Here is a 20,626-nt window from a genome sequence, read left to right as displayed (position 1 = left end):
TGGATAGTTTTACAATACTTTAAACTAGTGGGTAAATACCCGAGTATTTACCCAAGTGTTGGGTAAAAACTCATTAACTGCCGAACCACTTGACGTAGGCTGACAAAATTTGGCTTACATCTTTCTTATGTCAACAGAACTTCTGGTACTGAACATGGGGTCTCTGGGTCCATGTTTTGATATAGCCCCAATATAGACGTACCTCCCGATTTAAGGTATTTTTCATCTATTAGCCACATTTTACAACCAAATTGGCTGTAATTTGGCACATTGAGTCCTCAAGGAGTAGAAAATATCCTTGCAAAAATTTTTCAATGTAGGTCCACGTTTTCTAATAGCCCCCTTATAAGGGTACCCCGATTTCGAGTATTTACCCAAATTTTGGGTAAAAACTCTTTAACTGCCGAACCACTTGACGTAGGCTGACAAAACTTGGCATAAATCTTTCTTATGTCAAAAGAACTTCTGGTACTGAACATGGTCTCTGGGTCCATGTTTTGATATAGCCCCCATATAGCCGTACCTCCCGATTTAAGGCATTTTTCATCTATTGACCACATTTTACAACCAAATTGGCTGTAATTTGGCACAGTGAGTCCTCTAGGAGTATAATATATCCTTGCACATATTTGTCAACGTAGGTCCACGTTTTCCTGCAGCCCCCATATAAGGGTACCCCGATTTCGAGTATTTACCCAAAAGTGGGTAAAACCTCATTAACTGTCGAACCCCTTGACGTTGGCTGACAAAATTTGGCTCAAAACTTTCTTATATCAATAGTAATAAAGGTATTGAAAATGGAGTCCCTTGGTCCATGTTTTGATATAACCCCCATATAGCCGTACCTCCCGATTTAAGGTATTTTTAACTATTAGCCACAATTTACAATCATACTGACTGTAATTTGGTACAGTGAGTTTCCAATATGTATAAAATATCCTTGCAAAAAATTGTCGACCTAGGTCCACGTTTTCTTGTAGCCCCAATATGGGTTTCTGAAATCGGGAGGCTATATCAAAAAGTGGACCCAGGGACTCCATTTTCAATACCCTTATATGGCGGCTGCAAGAGAGCGTGGACCTAGAGACCCCATGTTCAGTACCAAAAGTTCTTTTGACATAAGTAAGATTTATGCGAAGTTTTGTCAGCCTACGTCAAGTGGTTCGGCAGTTAAAGAGTTTTTACCCAAAATTTGGGTAAATACTCGAAATCGGGGTACCCTTATATGGGGGCTATTAGAAAACGTGGACCTATGTTGACAAATTTTTGCAAGGATATTTTCTAAATATTGAGAACTCATTGTGCCAAATTTCAGCCACTATGATTGTACAATGAGGCAAATAGACAAAAAATACCTTAAATCGGGAGGTACGGTTATATGGGGGCTATATCAAAACATGGACCCAGAGACCCCATTTTCAATGCTAGATATTCTCTTGTCAGCCTACGTCAAGTGGTTCGGCAGTTAATGAATTTTTACCCAACACTTGGGTAAATACTCGGGTATTTACCCACTTGTTTAAAGTATTGTAAAACTATCCATTTTGAATCGATTTCATAGCCTAAACCCAGAAATAGGGTCTAAGATGTTGTATTAGCGATTCAATATAGTAAATACCCAAATAAATACCCACAAATGGGTATTTACCCGGTATTTACCCAATTTACCGGGTATTTACCCATTGGGAATTTACCCACTGTCCATCTCTAAAAATGGCAGAACTGATTTTTCGACTTTTGTTTGACGATTATTTCACAAAATGGACGAAAAAACGAAGAAAAAGTCGAACACTGACAACACTACATTAAAAACTGTGAAATAAAAGACGAAAATTGATTTTTTATGTTTTTTTCTGACATTGCTGCCTGATCTACCATTTTTCCGTTCCTTTACTTTTCTGGTAAAAATGTTCATGAGAGAGCAATTTTGAACAATTTTGACACTTTTCTCTTTTACCACTCTTACCATTAAAAAAGTAAAGGAACAAAGCTCGTATGTGCGAGGCCATCAAGAAAAATTTATTTTGTAGGCCATTTCGATATGACTTCATTAGCCGGATTTACCCCATTATTATGATTTACTTGCTAATGCTTGGTTTACATTCGACATCGAAATCACAGTACTCATGATATACAACACTGTTTTTTTTTTTTTTTTTTTTTTGAACAAAGGCCTAGTATCTTGGCAATATCCTCAACTTATCGTTAGTAGAGCTTGTCGAACTATCGTTTTTATACGACAGTGATTTTGTTTATATCGGACTCAGAAGCAATTATGTTTTAAATAATTCGCGACAGATAACCGAAATAACTTATTTTGGCGGTCGGCGTATTATCCTTTATTTTATTATGTGCCGCGGCCTTAAGGGACCAAATACAATCGATCCGTTTGCTTTTAATGCGTGACGCGTTACAACAACCATATGAAAAGTTCAAAAGCAAAGTTCACTTAGTCGATGGTCAGACTAGCAAGGTTTCTTGAAACCAATTTCGTTAAAGTTTCTTTTCAAGTTTCGTTAGTGTCCACACTCGTTAACGTGAAATTTAAGATTTTTGCGTGTCCTCTTTATTTTACCATTCGCGTTTGTTGTGTTTCTCATACCAATAAAAGCAAAAAAGTCATAAATAAACCAAAAAAACAACATAAAATAATTAACATTAATAATTAAATTAATATTAATAGTTAAATTTTCACTATTTCATTAATTAAATGTTTTTATTAAATCTTTTTATGTTTGTTTTGTTGTTAACGTTTGCTTGAGAAAATAAAAATGAAATAAAATGGAAGAAATAATCTTGCAAAGAAAAACAAGAAGAGGCAACATAACAAACACAGAAAACCATGTACATGGGTTTCACTACTTCATACCCCTCGCCTATAAACTTGACGTCGCCATGTTGAAATCGTGCTAGTCTGACCATCGACTTACATATTTTTCATGTGGTTATTTCGTTTGACGCGTAAAACGACACTCAACGGACCGAATGTATTTGGCCCTTCAGTGTGGACCGGGACTAATTATAGCTCTGTTCCTTTACGTGCCTGAGGTTACCATTTCTTACCATTTTTAACCTGCAAAGTATTCCTTTACTTTAAAAAGCATACAATTTATATGAGACCAGTTCACCACTTTTACCATTTTTTGCCACTGTTACCATTTTTAAAAGTAAAGGAACAGACCATATAACGACAGACCTATCGTATCTTGCCACAAAATGTACGTACAAATAAAAGGAGGTTTTCATTTTAAATTTTGAAAGTGGAGTTTTGTTCTAACAGACAAGCCTCAGTGGCATTCAGGCAGTGGTCAATGGCAAGGTAAATTTATAGAAGGTATGTGCATGAATTACAACAACTAACAAATTTACAAAAACAACATTGTTGGTATCGAAAATTAATTGTCAAAGAAAATATTGAATAATAGGGTCGTTCCAAAAATTTTCTCAGGAAAAACATAAATACATTTTGAAAATCCTCCAAAATAGAACAAATTTGAATGACAATGTAAATATAAAGCATTCAGAACTGTGGTAGGTCATTTTTACTACAAGTTTAGGAAGAAAAACAGTATTTCAAAGTTTCAAATTTCATGAGTAGACCCTATTACATTTTGAAAACTAAATTTACAAAAAAAGTAAGAATACAGCTGATTGTCACTTCTACCTTCTATAAATGTACCTTGGTCAATGTCACGCACAAAAACTACATTATAGACAGGCTCATTAACAAGGTGATTAGTTTATCTTTTACTCTTGAACTTCACTATATTCCAGGGCATTCTTTTATTACTTATAATGACATTGCAGATCGGGCAGCAAAAAATGCACATTGGGATGGCACTCTTTTGGACCTACCCTGGACGCTTAATGATGCTATAAACGCAATGGCCAGTTCTTTATGGGAAGAATGGTCCGATGAATATAAGGAACTTGCAAATCATGGTAATTCTCATTATTTTAGAATTTTTCAAAATACCTCAAGAACACCCTGGTTCAAATCATCCACTCTGGATGCATTAACTCAAAAAATGTTTAATAGAATTTTAAGTGGGCACTGTTTTTGTAACAGCACCCTAGCCAGAATGAGCGTGTCACCCTCACACTTGTGTGATATATGCGAAGTTGAAGACACAGCAGCACACGTACTTTTCAGCTGCAGTAAGTATAATAATGCTAGAAGAGGTTTCCAGGACCTATATAACTACTCTTCACTTGAAGATTTTATACTTTTCAAGGGCTTGGACGGTTTGAATGAGCTGGCAGATTTGTGCAAGAAGGCATCTATTGAGTTATAACCTGCTTTACTCTCCACTTTAACGGCCTGCTTGGACAAAAGGCAATTTTTATATCTGGTTTCTTCTTGGAAAAAAACCAGACATCCTATCGCAATTTTCCTACTGAATGAAATCAATTACAATGCACTACAATGCACAATCATCACTCTCATCAACTTTATTAATGGCCACCCTACTCACTCATCGCATCAACATTCATCTTAGGGGTCGATCATCGATAAGTCCGTGTTTAGACACACAAATTTCTCTGGAAAGTAAATTCAGTTTTTAGGCAATAGGGGGTAGGAAAGAGTTTTGAGGAGCTCTTTCCTCTCCGCTCTCTGCCAAAAAAACTCAATTTAATTTCCCGAGAAATTTGTGTGTCTAAACACAGACTAACAATTATCGTTGAGTGGCGTTGCCAGTTGTCAAAATTGATTCACGTATGGCAACTCTCAACTGAAGTTGCGAATCTCAGTTGACGAAGCGGCTGTTTTTCAGCAACCACCAATTTTCAGTTGCAGTGAACATTTTCGAAGAAACAAGAAGTAAAATAGAAGGAAAAATAAACATTTTGTTAACAATTATTGATTCTTTGCATCATTAATTAATTTTGTGTATCAATATGGTGAAAATAACGACAAAGCAGCAGTTCGAAATATTAATTGATAAACTGAGTGAAAATCCAAACTTAGCCCGAGGAGTTCGGGAGTTTTGGTGAAACCAAAGCCACAGCGGATGAAGCGTGGAGGTCCATTTCGGACAGTTTAAACAGCCATGAACCTCCAACACGAACACCTGAAGAGCGACAGAGTCTGGATTCACTTTAAAGCAAAGTTGAAAAAGAAAATGCCTCAAAATAAAATAAACTTCAACGACACTGGTGGTGGTCCATCAGCAAATCTTTTGCAAATGAATTTGGTGACAAATACAGATCTTTCCACATGATCATTAGCTTACAGTGCAGATGGCAATTCCAATGGATTCGACTTGTCCCTCAAATTTCTTCTAATAGATGCAATGTCCTGTACATTTTCTTCATCATCAAAAAATAATTCCACCGAATTTATCATTTTTTGGGACAGCAAATAAAACTTGACGATCCGAAGATTCAATGGGCAGGTTATATTCCAATCTTGGGTTGTTTTCCAAATTTGCTCGAAAACTCAGCCAAAATATTAAAATATTGTCCAGAATACACAAAAGAGTTATCCAAAGCGCAATTATTTTCAAAATGTTTTTTTTTGGCGAATAGAGGTCACAAGTTTGAAAAAACACTGATCGATAACATGTTTATCGACCACCCAGTTGAGTTGACATTCATGGTACAACATTTCGTCTCAGTCGCGCAGACAACTGACAACGCAACTCAAGTTTAGTGGCAATACAAGATAGACCCATTAATTCATATACTAATCCAAAAACACGCCTACACAATTGGAGATGACTTTAAACACCCCCCACATTGGCTACCCGCTATAATTCTATCTACATTATCCTGATCATGAGTTCCATCTACTTATTCCCTCATTTTGATTTTTATCTTCATTTTTCCCGAGTTAACTACATTACACAATCAACACTAATACACACGCTCGTTCACCTTTAACCCACTGTACATTGTTATCGCACATCGCATCATCATCAACATAACTCTAACATACAACTGCGAACTAAGTTTGCACAATTGGTGATGGCTGTGAACACCCCCTCATAGCTAGGGAGTGGGCCAAGGAGTTATTCTCTTAAGTTAATAAGGAAAAAAAAAAAAGTGGAGTTTTGTCAGTTTTGTAAAGCAGCCGTCGAGAATTTCTATGAAAAAATTTCCAAAGGATCTGATAGATTGTAATTGGATCGAAATTGGAAAATTTGGTTATTGTTAGTCTGTACTGATCAATTGGAAATTGGAGAAATCTAAAATGCCGCCACAATCAAAATCAAAAACCTCGGAGAAAAAGGTATGTTCAACCCTTTTTGTTGTTTTTTTAAACCTTTCTCCTTCTCGACTTGCTGCTAATGTTTGTGTAAAAATTCCAGTGTAAAAGCCTCAAAAGTTCTTTAAAGAAACTACGTTTTGTAGCCTTTGAAAAGCCTCAAAAAGTTCTTTAAAGAAACTACGTTTTGTAGCCTTTGAAAAGCCTCAAAAAGATCTTTACAGAAAATAGTTTTGTAGACTTTGAGAAGCCTCAAAAAGTTCTTTAAAGAAACTACGTTTTGTAGCCTTTGAAAAGCCTCAAAAAGTTCTTTACAGAAACTAAGTTTTGTAGCCTTTGAAAATCTTCAAAAAGTTCTTTAAAGAAGCCACCAGAAACTGTTCTAATAGACCTCGTAACAAACACAAGTATAATGTTTACTTAAACCAGTTGAGAACTCTTTATTTACTCTGCTGTTACTATATTTCTAAGTTATCGTTTTCTCTCACTGTTCTTATAAATGCTAATATTTATACTTAACAAAAAAATTATTAATAGAAATTAAAAGATATCAGTTGTTTAACAGTGATTTAGAATTATGTATTAATTAATGACAATTAGGGACAAATAAATATAAGTATGTAAATAATTATTATATAGAAGCTCATGTTATATGTTAATAATTATGGTTTTGGATCTCCCATGCTAAAAAATTAGCCTAACATTTAGGCCTAATACGGCATTTTTAGGTCGGAAGATGTAGCACACATAAAATAGTGACAATATTTTCTATGAGCACATGATCTAATCTGGGGGTAAATTAAATCAATTATTGATGAAGTATACCAGGATAACAAATTCACGAATTTGTTTGCTTTTTCTATTACAATTCGATCAATGGCCTTCTTTTAACCTCTCGTTGGGCTTGATAAGCCAGAACATCCTTCATTACCAATTGACGAAATTGTTCATGGATATCCTCAAAATTAATTGCTTTATTGTGATTCTGTAAATCAATTAAGGATGGTTTTAATACTGCAATTGATGCTAGGTTGGCATTGAGGTGTTTATTGGCGGCTGGTTGTTGTTGCTGCTGACGTAGAGGTTGTATTGTCTGTGTAGGAACATAAAATTCACTTCTAGCCGTACTAATGGCACCCGTTGTAAAATGTGATGTGGGTGGCATTCCTCTGGGCGGTGCAACAGGACTAGTTTCATGACCTGTAACGGAAAACAGTTTATAACCTTTTCGTGGAAAGATACAACAAAAATAGTCCAAATGAAAATAATTTTCCATTTGTATTTTTTTACTTCAGATTTACAAATCAAAAAAAAAAAAAAGCGAAAATAACAAAATAAACAATACACAACACATCAAGCGTTGTTTAAAAAGTGATAGAACATAAGACAATGATTAAACCGTTATACCTAGCCTACAATCCTCTCAGAGAACAAACGAAACTCTTTAAGATGACATTTGTGAAATAAATGAATGCAATTGTTTTTGTTGTTCATATCATCTAGAGCAGCTGATAATCCATTTTCCATTACTGAGTTCTAGTGCAAACCATGAAATTCAATCTTTCAATAAAGGGCATAATAATAAAAAAAGTTTAACCACTGAAATCAGTAAATAAACAGAGATTCATCCACGGAGGTGTCAATTTACATTAAACGTGCCAGTTGGATTTTTGGAAAAACGTTAAGTATTTTAAAGCGGATAAAATAAGTCAATATCTGTACGATACATCCACAAAGCTTCTGGTTAATACCTTGCACCCTATAATGATAATTTGGGAGATACTGTTCTCATTCGAAAATATAACCTAAAATTATTTTCTGGATGAGGTTAATTGATACACTTTATCCGAAATACTTTAACCGAAAAGATCCCTTTGACGACATACATGAGAGTTAATTTTTTTAACAGAAATGTTCCTTGTATTATTGTGAGTAATATTGTCGAAGAGACTTTGTACATAAAATTGTTGAAATTGGGGGTGCTTCTATATACCCTTTATGAAAAAAAAGGGTTCTTCTATTGACGTTTCTGAAAAAAAAGGTTGCTTCTACTGACCCTTTCTGAAAGAAAGGGCGCTTCTATTGGCCCTTTCAAAAAGAAAGGGCGCGTCTATAGACCCTTTCAAAAAGAAAGGGCGCGTCTATAGACCCTTTCAAAAAGAAAGGGCGCGTCTATAGACCCTTTCTGAAAAAAACGGCGCTTCTATAGACCTTTTCTGAAAGAAAATGCTGCTTCTATAGACTATTTATGAAATAAGGGGTGCTTCTATAGACCCTTTCTGAAAGACGGGTGCTTCTATAAACCCTTTCTGAAAGAAGGGTGCTTCTATAGACCCTTTCTGAAAGAAAGGGTGGTTCTATAGACTATTTCTAAAATAAATGGTGCTCCTTTAGGCCCTTTCTAACAGAAAGTGTGATTCTTTGGATCCTTTCTAACAGTAAGGGGGCTTCTATAGACCTTTCTCACAGAAAAGGTGCTTCTATAGATCCTTTCTGAAAGAAGGGGTGCTTCTATAGACACTTCCTGAAAGAAGGGGAGCTTCTATAGACACTTTCTGAAAGAAGGGGAGCTTCTATAGACCTTTTCTGAAAGAAGGGTGCTTCTATAGACCCTATCTGAATGAAAGGGTGGTTCTATAGACCCTTTCTGAAAGAAGGGTGCTTCTATAGACCCTTTCTGAATGAAAGGGTGCTTCTATAGACCCTTTCCAAAAGAAAGGGTGGTTCTATAGACCCTTTCCAAAAGAAAGGGTAGTTCTATAGACCCTTTCCAAAAGAAAGGGTAGTTCTATAGACCCTTTCCAAAAGAAAAGGTGCTTCTATAGACCCTTCCCAAAGAAAGGGTGCTTCTATAGACCCTTTCCCAAAGAAAGGGTGCTTCTATAGACCCTTTCCCAAAGAAAGGGTGCTTCTATAGACCCTTATTAAGGTTATTTCCTCGGTGTAAACTTTCCTAACGCCGATGCACGTGTCTAGTATTTTTAGCTTAACTTTAGTTTTGTAGGAGCATGTCGTCTGTGGGAAACATATTCTACATCGTAATCACGGAAGAAAGAAGTATGCAAGTCAATAAAGCAATTGACCAAAATGTTTTCCCTATAGACAGCGCCAACTTAAAACGAAAAGTCAAAAAATTACTTCCTGTATCCTAATTTATTAAAAATTCCTACACATGTTATCTACTTTCAGTTCTTAAAGAATTTTCCTATCAAATGTATCTAATCGCCTCAAAGATATCAAATGCCTGTTATCGCAAATATATGTATACCTATTTGTGTTATAAACATTTGTAAAAAACAAACAATAAATTTTTACTTTGCAAAATCACTGAGACTGGAAACTTACTCATCTGGGAATTGCGTTGTGATGAAGAACCGAAATGACCATTTATAAATGGCATATTTGTATCGTTGTTACCGTTTGTGCCACCATTGTGCCCCGGTATAGGAGGTGCTGGACGATTAAAGGGATTTGTTCGACGTGGTGGTGGTTTTGGTGTTAATGATGCCGAGCTATTGGTTACAGTTTCAGTTGTAATTTCTAAAAAACAGAAACTAACATTTTTATTCATTCAACATCAAACATATTTAGTCACTTACTATTCCGTGATCCCTCAATTTCTTCCAATTGTCTTTGTAATTCATCTACCATCAATTTTTTATATTCATAACCGGCACATGTTAATGCCTTCATCCAGGACTCCATACTTTCCTGAGATTCAGCTTGTAAAATATATGTACGATTTCCATTGAAGGCAATTTCAAACCAATATTGATCACTTTCTTCGGATAGTTCTGCCAGACAGAAAAACAAAACACCACAATTATGAGTAAGCACACAAAAATAAATCAAGTTCATTGCCACCAATTAGCTAGCCTAGCTACTGACCTATCGTGCAACCTTCAACAATTATTAGTCCCAAAGGTTCCTTATCACCCTTCTTTTCGAAGTAGAACAGCAGATTCCCCTTAAGAACAAAATATCTCTTCTGGAATGCTTTATTGACCTCGCCTCTCTTGTATAGAAAGCCTTCCTTGTCGTACGGTGGTGTTGTTGCAAAAACACACAGATTCTTTTCGTTAATTTTCATGATGTACTCGGTTTGTCTTTATTACAATTTTCGTTAGCGAACATCAAATCGCAGACTTTACGCGAAATATAACATTACAAAATTGAATATTTTTCCGTCGTTTAGGTAAAAAAATCAGCAGTTCCCCAAAAATTCTTCAGGTAAACACTTCTATTTGTTTTCTATTTTTAACAAATTACCAAGGCACAATAATCAAGGTAGATGAATCAGGCCCAGCTGATCGAATTTGAAATAGAGCGTTTTCAGACCATAGGGTTTGACTGCTCAAAAACGCATTGTCCGTTTTGGTTCTCATTCGCAAACTGTGCCAGTGTTGAAACAAAATGTGGAAGTGAACGAAAACGTACATAAAGTACTTTTTTGATAAATTCGTTCATGAAATATTTTTTATTTATTTTGTATTATAGGTACAAACATTACTTCAAGGACATGTTATGATTTTTTAATTAATTTCTTTTATAGTTTTCGTAATTGAGATTATTTTAAATGTTTTGAAATAAAAAAAGTTCGAACAGAATTGTTTGTATAAAAGGGGGCGACATGGTACAAATACACAGGTAGCCGCATCGGCAATTGTTGGTAACATAAGATGTCAAAATTTGACATCAATTCAATGCAATTGACACATTATGTTACCATCAGCTGGCTTGATAATGCTACCTGTATTATTGTACCATGGGGGGCGAAAAAAACCGTCAAGGAAAATTGCCTAATGTAAATCTGATCATGGTATAAGTAATAACTGTTTCCTCAGATATTTTTATAAAATTAAGAATGTGTGTGTGCGAAATGTGTAAGAATAAAGATGTAAACGAATAATCATTTTTGTGTTAAATGCTGTAAGAAGTGACAATACACACATAAACCTTTTTGGTACATTTATGTAAAACCGTACTTCTTTTTGTTCAAAAAGTACGCTTGTATAAAATGACTTCAAAAACGGAACACTAGAGCTCTGTTCCAAAACTAAAAAGTTTTTACAATTTTTACCACTTTTACACATTTTGCGTTCCCGTACACAAAATTTATATGAAAATCGTTTACGACTTTTACGACTTTTACCACTTTATAAAGTACGGGAACAGACCATAGATGTGAAAATTACGAATGAGAGTAAAAACGGAAACCACGTTTTTGAGCAGTCAAACCCTATCGTCTGAAAACACTCATAGACTGGGATTCGCCATGAAAAATTATTGTGTTTTGATGCAGGGATGCCAACTATTCTAATAGATCATTTAGATATGACTTCATTAGCCGGATTTAGTTTTATTTGCTAATAGCACGGTTACACTAGAGTTTTTTGCCGGGTTAACCCAATTCATGAGGATGTATTTGACGTTTTGTTTTGATGTACAAAGTTGATTTTAATCAACCAATACCCCGGTTACACTATTGAAGGTTAACCCACTGGGTTTAATAGATCCAGTGGGTTAATCTTTGCTGGTTACACTTAGCTTTTCGAGGATATAAACTGTCAGCTGATGTTTGTTTACGTATACATACAAAATAACTAATAAAGTCGTGTGTTACACTTTTACGATTTCTCGTATGAGATATCGTCCCCTCTTTGCTCATATTGGTATATTTTACATAGGGATACATTTTTGTATCATGTTATCAAGCGTACTTTTTGTTAAAAAAGTGTCTAATGAAAAAAAAAATAAATAATTTTATGATTTCCAAATAACTTTAGATTTACTAACTCCATAAAATCTCATACGACCAATCGTAAACGTGTAAAACACGACAAACTCTGTTGCAAAAACAGATGCAACTTTTGGTACTTTTTGAGTAGAGTTGGATTTTTTTGCACAAATACCGAATACAACACTGTATTTTTGGTGGATTTGTGCCGGATTTAAAATAAACCCAGTCGTGAGAGGATTTAATTTTTGTATGGCAAATCTGGTCAGATTTGACCAGATTAAGTAATAAATCCTCATAATGTGGGTTAACCCGGCAAAAAACTGTAGTGTAACCGCACTACAAGACTAATATTTACGATGTCTAAAAGATAAAATAATTCGTTTATTTATTTTAGACGGGCAAACCTCCGATAAAATAATTCTTTATTTGCTCTTTAGTTAGCATTAGTAGCATAATGTGCTAACATTTTCAGTAGTAAACAATAAATTTGTAATTTAATTTAATTTTTATTTGACAAACACAGTAACCTAGCCCATAGGGCCATGAGCGGTTCCAAAAACAGCTATACAATAACTACTCTCAGATACTTATATCTAACAATATTTCTTAGCATATCATGAATAGGATTAAACATAAATAAAAGCAAAAGCATGTAAATTAAGAAATGAAAATATATAACAAAATAATCATTAATAGAATCAGCTATGCAACAATATATCATTACAAACTAAGACAACATTTATGAACGCTGTATTTGATTACGATTAAAATGAGCACATAATTTATTCTTGTAACATTTTAAACACGCGAAATTCTAACATAAAACGATTTTTCCAAAAAAGGAGTCAACTGCGGAACAATTATCTGTTTGTTCCTCTCAGAACGAGAAAACGTGAACAGACTCAACACACATAAAGGGGTCTTCAACTTAAAAACCTTATAGAAGAATAACATAGACCGCAAACTCAAAAAATTTTCAAACGTGCAGCCAAGAAACTCTTTCACATAAGGAGAAATATGATCACGACGTTTAACACAGAACACATATCGCATAACACTATAGAACAAAAGTTTCAACTTACGCAAAACACAACCCGGACTACCCCCAAAAATCTCAACACAATACAAAAAGTGAGGCATAATCAGTGCATGGACCAACTGAATTCTAATGCTCTTAGGCAGAGCTAAGTCCAAACAGTACAACTTCCTTAGAATAAAGTTCACCTTGGACACCAAAGAATTCACATGCACATCAAACACCAAACCACTATCAAGAAACAAACCAAGACATTTCATACAGCTTACAACATTTATAGGAGTACTATAGATGGAAACACTTATTGAATCCTCTTGCATGTTTCCGAAAAACATAACTTTAGTTTTCTGAGTATTGATGGAGAGTCCATTGCAAGACAAGCAAGTAACCAGCATATTCACAGTAAAATCAATCGACGACTGCAAAACATCCAAAAACACAAATTCTCCTTTAAACAAAATTTGCACATCATCAGCAAAAGCAAACGACATACAATTCCTACTATTAATACAACTCAACAAATCATTGACATACATTACAAACAACAGCGGGCCAAGAACAGACCCCTGAGGAACACCACTACGTATGTTTTTTGAGACGAATTCAATTTACAAAAAATGTTTTTTGATACATCTACCTTGGTAATTGTGCTATGAACAAAAATCAGCAGACTGTCATTTAAATCCTCCAAAATGTATATCTAAATGCAATGAGATTTGTACTGGATTTATTAAATCCAGTCGAGGATTTATGGCTAGTCTAAATGAGCTATAAGCTAAAACTCACTACCGACAATTTTGTTAAAAACTGCCAAAAAAAAACTCTACTGACTTAAGGCCTCGACACATATGGTCTGTTCCAGTACTGCAAGAATCTGCTAATTTTTACTATTTTTTCCGATAACATAAAGGAAAAATTGTTATCGTAGTAAAAAATAGTAGCTTCTTGCAGGTTCTGGAACAGAGCAATAAGAAGCATGGCATTCTTGCTAGAGTTGTACAATCTAGTTCATTTGAAAGATCTAGTTCAATAGCTCAGCTCTTTAAACTGAACTAGGTCAGTAATCTAGTTCATAGTTCACTGTCCAGTTCAATCATTGGGATCAAAATCGTTCACCGGCTCTTAATCGGTCGTTTGATGAAAACGCATACATACATCAAATACAAACAAAAGACTAATATAATTTAAATACTCCATAACAAAAATATTACATTTGCATTATTGCATTCTTAAATAAAGATTAATTAATTTTAGAAAAAACATCCTTCATTTAGGTGGCTGGCAAAAAATCGTATGTTGTGTGTGTAGATATTGTCATTGCAAAAAAAGCTTTGTGTGTGTTTCTTTTTATTTTTTACCTTGATCCAAAACATAAACAAACTGATCACATTACAAAGGCACCCTTAACATAGACGACGCCGTCACTTTATGTATTTGTGAACGACATGTTGAACTAGATTGTGAATTGTACGGTCACCGACTGATTATAGTTCAGTGAACTATTGAACTATAATGAACTATATCTACTGATCTAGTTCATACGCTCTTTTCAATGAATCGTTCAATTGAACTAGTTCGTTCATGAACTATACAACTCTAATTCTTGCTGAAGTCATATCTGATAAAAGACTAAAGACCAAGCTCGACCTAATAAAATGATTTCAGAATCACATTTGAATTAGGGCGAACTTGGGCTTTAGTCATTTTCCGAATATGACTTAAGCAAGAATGCCATGCTTCTTATGTGTCGAGGCCTTTACATATGGGTTTTCACTTTTTATATACAAAAGGAATATGCAAAGTGACAACACATGTGTAAAATAAAATGTCGTGTAAAGTAGTCATTAGCTAACAACGAGGCCGAAGAATTTCTTCGGTGACGCCGTTACAATGAATGGTAAACTTGGCTTCACTGATTAAAATTAAAAATATAACAATAAAAACAGATTTAAAGAAAATAATTGTTTGCGGTTAGCTGCATGAACAATTTCTGTTGTTATATATAGACATGACATGATTAATAAAAAAATGGAATGATTAATCACTGGAATTGTAAATGAAATGCCTTTTAATGTCAGTATTGAATTCCGGGCCGTACATGTTTGATGTTTGTCGAAGAACACAAACATAATGAGATATTCGTTACCAATTTTTGTAATTCTCTTGTGCGTGGAGTTAAATAGGGCAGGTAAATATAAGCAAAACAACAATAGCTTAATGCCGGTTTTGATATTGAAATTTTCAATAACTATTTGCTTTATGTGTAATGCTTGGTTTACATTTACGAAATCCACTCGATTTCAACTGTCAAATCCATAGGTCATCTGGATTTCATTTGACGTTTGAGCTATGGAATTGACAGTTGAAATCGAGTGGATTTCGTAAATGTAAACTTAGCATAACCCATATTCCAAATGTCACTGCAAGTCCCGGTCCCCACTAGAGTGATTTCAATGAAATAGTGTTCTTAGATCGAGTTCCACACCAAAGCAATTTTATGAAATTGCTTTAGTTGGAAACTCGATCTAAGAACGCTTAATTTCATGAAATTTTTTTCAATGAAATCGCTCTAGTGTGGACCGGGACTAATCAATTTATTTTTTTAGATCTCGCAATCAGCGATGTTGCAAACGTGTTAATGAAAAGTAGCAAGAAAGATTCTACAATATCGTGTTATAAGTGTTTGAATATCACAGACATAGGATGCAATGAAATTCAGCCTAATGAAACACGTCTTATAGAGCAATGTGAAGAAGGAATGAATGCATGTGTAAAAAGGTTATTTGTTCAAAGTATGACCTGACTAAATTATATTTAAAACTATACATACATCTAATCGTATATAACTTTGTTAATTTTAGATGGCAAAATAATCCTCTCACGATCATGTTATAAGAAGCACAAGCTATTCCTTAACACTTTAAAATGTGATGGCCTGCCAGCTTCGGCATCTAAGCATAACGCTGAAAAATGTTATTCATGCTCTGGACATTTGTGTAACCATGATAAACCTACAAATACTGCTTATGTGTACTATGGACTAGGACTAATGATATCTATCTGTATATTATATGGTCTGTTCCTTTACTTTTTAAAATGTAGAAATCGCAATAAATGGTAATAGTCGTAAAATGTTCTCTTATAAATTGTATACTTTTTGAAGTAAGGGAAAACTTTTCTAATAAAAAGAGGAAAACAACTGCCAGAGGTAAGTCCATATATAGTCCTTGCGGTAATTGTCAGTTTGAAGGAGAGGGAGGTGAGGCATATCGTAACCCTTTGCCTCTCAACACCCTCTCTCATCAACAAACTGAAGGACTGGGGCTGGATTCTTGTTCTATGAAAATTTGAAATGAAAAATATTTGCCTTATAAAATTTTTCATTTGACATTTATTTCCATTATAAAACTTTTCATTTCAAATTTTCATAGAACAAGAATTGAGCCCCTGGGTACATAAGCTGCTTTGCCTGGTTGCCTTGCTTTCCTGCTTCATTTTTGACATAATAAAAATATAAGAATAAAGGAGGCCGAGCAAATTTCGAACTGGGTTGCCCTTTTCTTTTTTATGCTTTTATCAGAAGCAGGCAAGGCAACCAGCAAGGCAGATTATGTACGTAGGCCTTGACACTTGCCGCAAAGAAAATTGCTTGATGTAAATATGGACTAAAGGCCTGCGTACATAAGCTGCTCTGCCTGATTGCCTTGCTTTCCTGCTTCATTTTGGACATAATAAAAATAAAAGAATAAAGAAGGCCGAGGAAATTTCGAACTGGGTTGCCCTTTTCTTTTTTATTCTTTTATCAGAAGTAAGCAAGGTAAGCAGGCAAGGCAGCTTATGTACGCAGGCCTTAATGGTCAGTTTGTCGGTGAGAGAGGGTGTTGAGAGGCAAAGGGTTACCATATGCCCCATCTCCCTTTCGTTCAAACTGACAATTGCCGCAAGGAAAATTGCCTAATGTAAATATGGACTATAGGAGTTAATATATTAGCTCTGTATTACATTAAATTTAGTAAAATTTATTTTTATATTATTTTTATATTATAAAAGAAGTATTTTATGGTAGCAAATTTCAAAGTTTAAAATTTCATGAGTAAACCCTATTACATTTTGAAAACCAAAGCTCTGTTCCAGAACAAAAAGGTTTTTACAATTTTTACCACTTTTACACATTTTGCGTTCCCGTACACAAAATTTATATGAAAATCGTTTACGACTTTTACAACTTTTACGACTTTTACCACTTTATAAAGTACGGGAACAGGCCACAAATTTACATAAAATGTAAAAATACAGCTGATTGTCACTTCTACCTCCTATAAACGTTGAATAATGCTACAAATTCAAAGTATCGCCATGTGTCATATATTTTATTAAAGCCGTCACTGCCGAAAATTTTCCGTCACCAATTTGTGACGCAGATAAACAATTTTTGCGGCCTCGCAAATTAGAAAAAAAGCTTGTAAACAAATATCAGGTGGAATATTATTTAAAAAAATCTAAAATTTAAGCCCAAAATGTCATATTTACTAACAGAGATTGCTTTGGAAATGTTGGGATATAAGTTCTATGACATATACGGTGTGCAAGAAGACATTAATAACTTTCAAAATCTGGCAGCAACAGATCGAAGCAGTGAATGTTCCACCTCCAATGAACCACATTTATCCACTGTACTCGGTTTGGATAACACCTCAAAACGTACCCACAACATCAATCCTTCAGCAAATACAACAACAAATGATGGAATTAAAGTTAAATTACCCGATTTAGTTGTAAAACTGACAGATGTAGAATATAACAAAGTCAAGGAACAAGTGATACGAAATAAACCATTACAACATGGTGAAAATCAAAGTGAAATAGCAGGAGCAAAATCCAGCCAACAAGCAATACCACATTTAGTCGAATTAGAACATCAGAAATTGCTTAAGGAGCAACAAAATTTGAAACAATTTCGTAAATATGTTGAACAAAATTTAATGCACTTTAATCCAACGTGTTTTGAAAGATATGTGGAAATGTTTAAAGGAACATAGGCATGGCAAGCAGCAAGATTACCCAATAATATAGAGTTAAATTTGATATCACAACTTTTACAATGTGTATATTGTATGTATGTCATTTATATTAAAACTTAGATTATATATAGCTCAATTAAATGTAATTTATACATATGTACGAATTTATTTTTTTATTATAGTTTTAAACAACATTTAACTCAAGAATGACAACATTTAACTCATGAATGAATGTAGAACAGTTGCGAAAAAACTATGGAATTACAACCCTATAGCTATGTCCTGCCCGCTTCCATTCAAATTTGTTTATTAGCACATCCAACGTGTTTGTTTTTGTTTGTTTTGGTATTTTACGATTTATAAAAAACGAGAAAAATGAATGAAATATCAAGTTTTCTCTTTGGACTGGACTCGGATCGATGATAAAACAATTTCGATTTAAAGGGAAATTTTAGTTTTGTTCGCGTTAGCCAAATTTTGTTCTCGTCCATAGGAGAATGTCTTAAATCCCGGGCCGAAGGCCGGTTATATATGAAAAAAATTTGATATAAACTAAGTCCATATTTATATTAGGCAATTTTCCTTGCGGCAATTGTCAGTTTGAAGGAGAGGAAGGTGAGGTATATGGTAACCCTTTGCCTCTCAACACCCTCTCTCATCGACAAACTGACAATTGCCGCAAGGAAGATTGCCTAATGTAAATAGGGACTAAACTTATCGTCAACAGTCAGCATTTTTTTATATTTTTGATCAAATTCGAGTCTTTTTTGATCTGTCTGCACGCACGATTAAAAATCTGGAATATGAGCTCATTTTCTGATCATACATGACTCCTTTGTCGGGAGGAAAACGTAACCTCAGGCGACTCTTCTAAACAAATCACAAATGAGTCTTCCCCTGCATTAATTTCGATTCTTTTTTCCCATTTTCTGATGGTATATAAAGTCTTTTTCGAGTCGTATTTCAATCATTTATTGGTGTTTTGTTGATTAATTTGTGACTCTTTTTCTATTCTTTTTCGAGTCATGTTTATAATCGTTTATGGGTCTTTAGCGAGTCAAGTCAGACGAAAAAATTAAAAGAATTTTCTTTTTTATTCTTCTTTTTTTTTCCTTTCATTTGTTTTGCTTTTTTCTGCTTTGTTATGACTTTTGATTATCCCTTTAGTATACTTTCTTCATTTCAATTGGCAAAACCTGCTGCAGTGCGATTCTTTAACTCATCTTTTCGGTAAGTTAGCAACCTATAAAAAGTAGTCGTAAAGTTCTACCGATATTTGAACTTATCATTCATAATTTTGCGTTTTAATGTTAACGATTTTAGTCGGTAACTCAAAAAATGGGTTAGAGAAATATTTTTAATTTCAATTCTTCATAGAACAAGAATCCAGCCCCTGGACATGGTTTGTCTTTGTTAATATTCATAGTAATATACGTAGTTTTGTAGAAAGTGTATATGAGAATTATGTACAACAATACCGTTCTGTTTGTAAAAAAAGACAAAACCAAGGCATATTTATAGAAGGTAGAAGTGACAATCAGCTGTATTCTTACTTTTTTTGTAAATTTAATTTTCAAAATGTAATAGGGTCTACTCAAGAAATTTGAAACATGGAAATTTGTTACCGTAAAATACTGTTTCTCTTCCTAAACATGTAATAAAAATTACGACAGGTCTGAATGCTTTATATTTACATTGTCATTCGAATTTGTTCTATTTTGGAGGATTTTCAAAATGTATTTATGTTTTTCCTTAGAAAATTTTTGGAACGACCCTATTATTCAATATTTTCTTTGACAATTAATTTTCAATACCAACAATGTTGTTTTTGTAAATTTGTTAGTTGTTGTAATTCATGCATATACCTCATGGTACAATAATACAGGTAGCATTATCAAGCCAGCTGATGGTAACATAATGTGTCAATTGCATTGAATTGATGTCAAATTTTGACATCTTATGTTACCAACAATTGCCGATGCGGCTACCTGTGTATTTGTACCATGATATACCTTCTATAAATCTACCTTGGACAAAACAATCAGTGTTTAATCACCAAGCTGTTCAAAATATGATCAGAAGATACATAATTTTCGTGGTACAAAACTGTAGAAGGTGTTCCAAACATAGCAAAAGTTGTACACAAACTAAAGACAGTGAAAACAAAAATGCCATTCTCTCATCTTCTACTTGAAAAATTTGGCTGATCTAACATCGTGATTGCTGGCATCCGATTTGCAGATACGGCGACATTTCAGTTAGAAATATTACAATATTTGTAATTTTTCGGTTCCCGTACTTTTAGAACAGTATTTCTGCATATTTATTTATTAAAAAATCAACAATTTTATTTAGCCACGCGAATAAAATTTCCTACCCATGTTTTCAATTTTAAGATATATGGTATGTTCCTTTACTTCTGAAAATGGTAAAACCGGTAAAAGTTGTAAAATGCTCCCATTTGAATTATATTGTGTCTGAAAGGAAAGGAACGTTTTTCGAGTAAAAAGTGGTAAAACTTGAAGATTCTTGTACGTAAATTAACAGATCTATAGTGTTAAATCAGTTTTTGTTGGAACAATTCACCGATGCATCCACCTTTATAATTGCATAATGTCAAC

The 20,626-nt window shown here is 34.2% G+C and overlaps 2 protein-coding genes and 2 long non-coding RNA genes across 7 annotated transcripts; 3 read left to right on the top strand and 1 right to left on the bottom strand.

The window, feature by feature from the left end:
- Window positions 1-3,909: 3,909 nt before the first annotated feature.
- LOC141392476 (uncharacterized) lies at window positions 3,910-4,246 on the top strand. The gene is made up of 3 exons (XR_012409793.1): window positions 3,910-3,942; window positions 4,070-4,158; window positions 4,219-4,246. It is a non-coding gene; the product is annotated as an uncharacterized lncRNA (long non-coding RNA).
- A 430-nt stretch (window positions 4,247-4,676) lies between these two features.
- Window positions 4,677-16,128, top strand: LOC141393665 (uncharacterized). 4 transcript variants are annotated; one of them, XR_012410154.1, is made up of 4 exons: window positions 4,677-6,232; window positions 14,960-15,172; window positions 15,591-15,776; window positions 15,846-16,128. It is a non-coding gene; the product is annotated as an uncharacterized lncRNA (long non-coding RNA). The 4 variants fall into 4 exon arrangements; XR_012410155.1 differs by having other exon boundaries at window positions 4,678-6,232; window positions 14,991-15,172; XR_012410156.1 differs by having other exon boundaries at window positions 4,804-4,822.
- IPIP (Inositol phosphatase interacting protein) lies at window positions 6,624-10,570 on the bottom strand. Its single transcript, XM_073967011.1, has 4 exons — window positions 10,097-10,570; window positions 9,808-10,002; window positions 9,554-9,748; window positions 6,624-7,408 (listed from the first exon to the last, which is right to left on the bottom strand). The coding sequence occupies exons 1-4, from the start codon at window positions 10,296-10,298 to the stop codon at window positions 7,071-7,073; spliced, it is 930 nt and encodes a 309-aa protein (XP_073823112.1). The 5' UTR covers window positions 10,299-10,570; the 3' UTR covers window positions 6,624-7,070.
- Window positions 16,129-17,382: 1,254 nt separating the features above from the next.
- LOC141393663 (uncharacterized) lies at window positions 17,383-20,009 on the top strand. Its single transcript, XM_073967010.1, has one exon. The coding sequence runs from the start codon at window positions 17,502-17,504 to the stop codon at window positions 18,021-18,023; it is 522 nt and encodes a 173-aa protein (XP_073823111.1). The 5' UTR covers window positions 17,383-17,501; the 3' UTR covers window positions 18,024-20,009.
- Window positions 20,010-20,626: the final 617 nt, after the last annotated feature.

The sequence above is a fragment of the Musca autumnalis genome, unplaced genomic scaffold (assembly GCF_047663935.1).
Source record: "Musca autumnalis isolate F117 unplaced genomic scaffold, ASM4766393v1 scaffold_2, whole genome shotgun sequence".
In the NCBI taxonomy this organism is placed as follows: Eukaryota; Metazoa; Arthropoda; class Insecta; order Diptera; family Muscidae; genus Musca; species Musca autumnalis.
Note: the sequence above shows the minus strand (reverse complement) of the source record. Positions and strands in the feature narration are given on the sequence as shown.

Coding starts and splice junctions, on each gene's coding strand:
- IPIP (XM_073967011.1), bottom strand. CDS start 10,298: ATGAAAATTAACGAAAAGAATCTGTGTGTTTTTGCAACAACACCACCG. Junction 10,003..10,096: donor TGTTGAAGGTTGCACGATAG/GTCAGTAGCTAG, acceptor TCTGTCTGGCAG/AACTATCCGAAGAAAGTGAT. Junction 7,409..9,553: donor ACAACGCAATTCCCAGATGA/GTAAGTTTCCAG, acceptor TTTCCGTTACAG/GTCATGAAACTAGTCCTGTT.
- LOC141393663 (XM_073967010.1), top strand. CDS start 17,502: ATGTCATATTTACTAACAGAGATTGCTTTGGAAATGTTGGGATATAAG.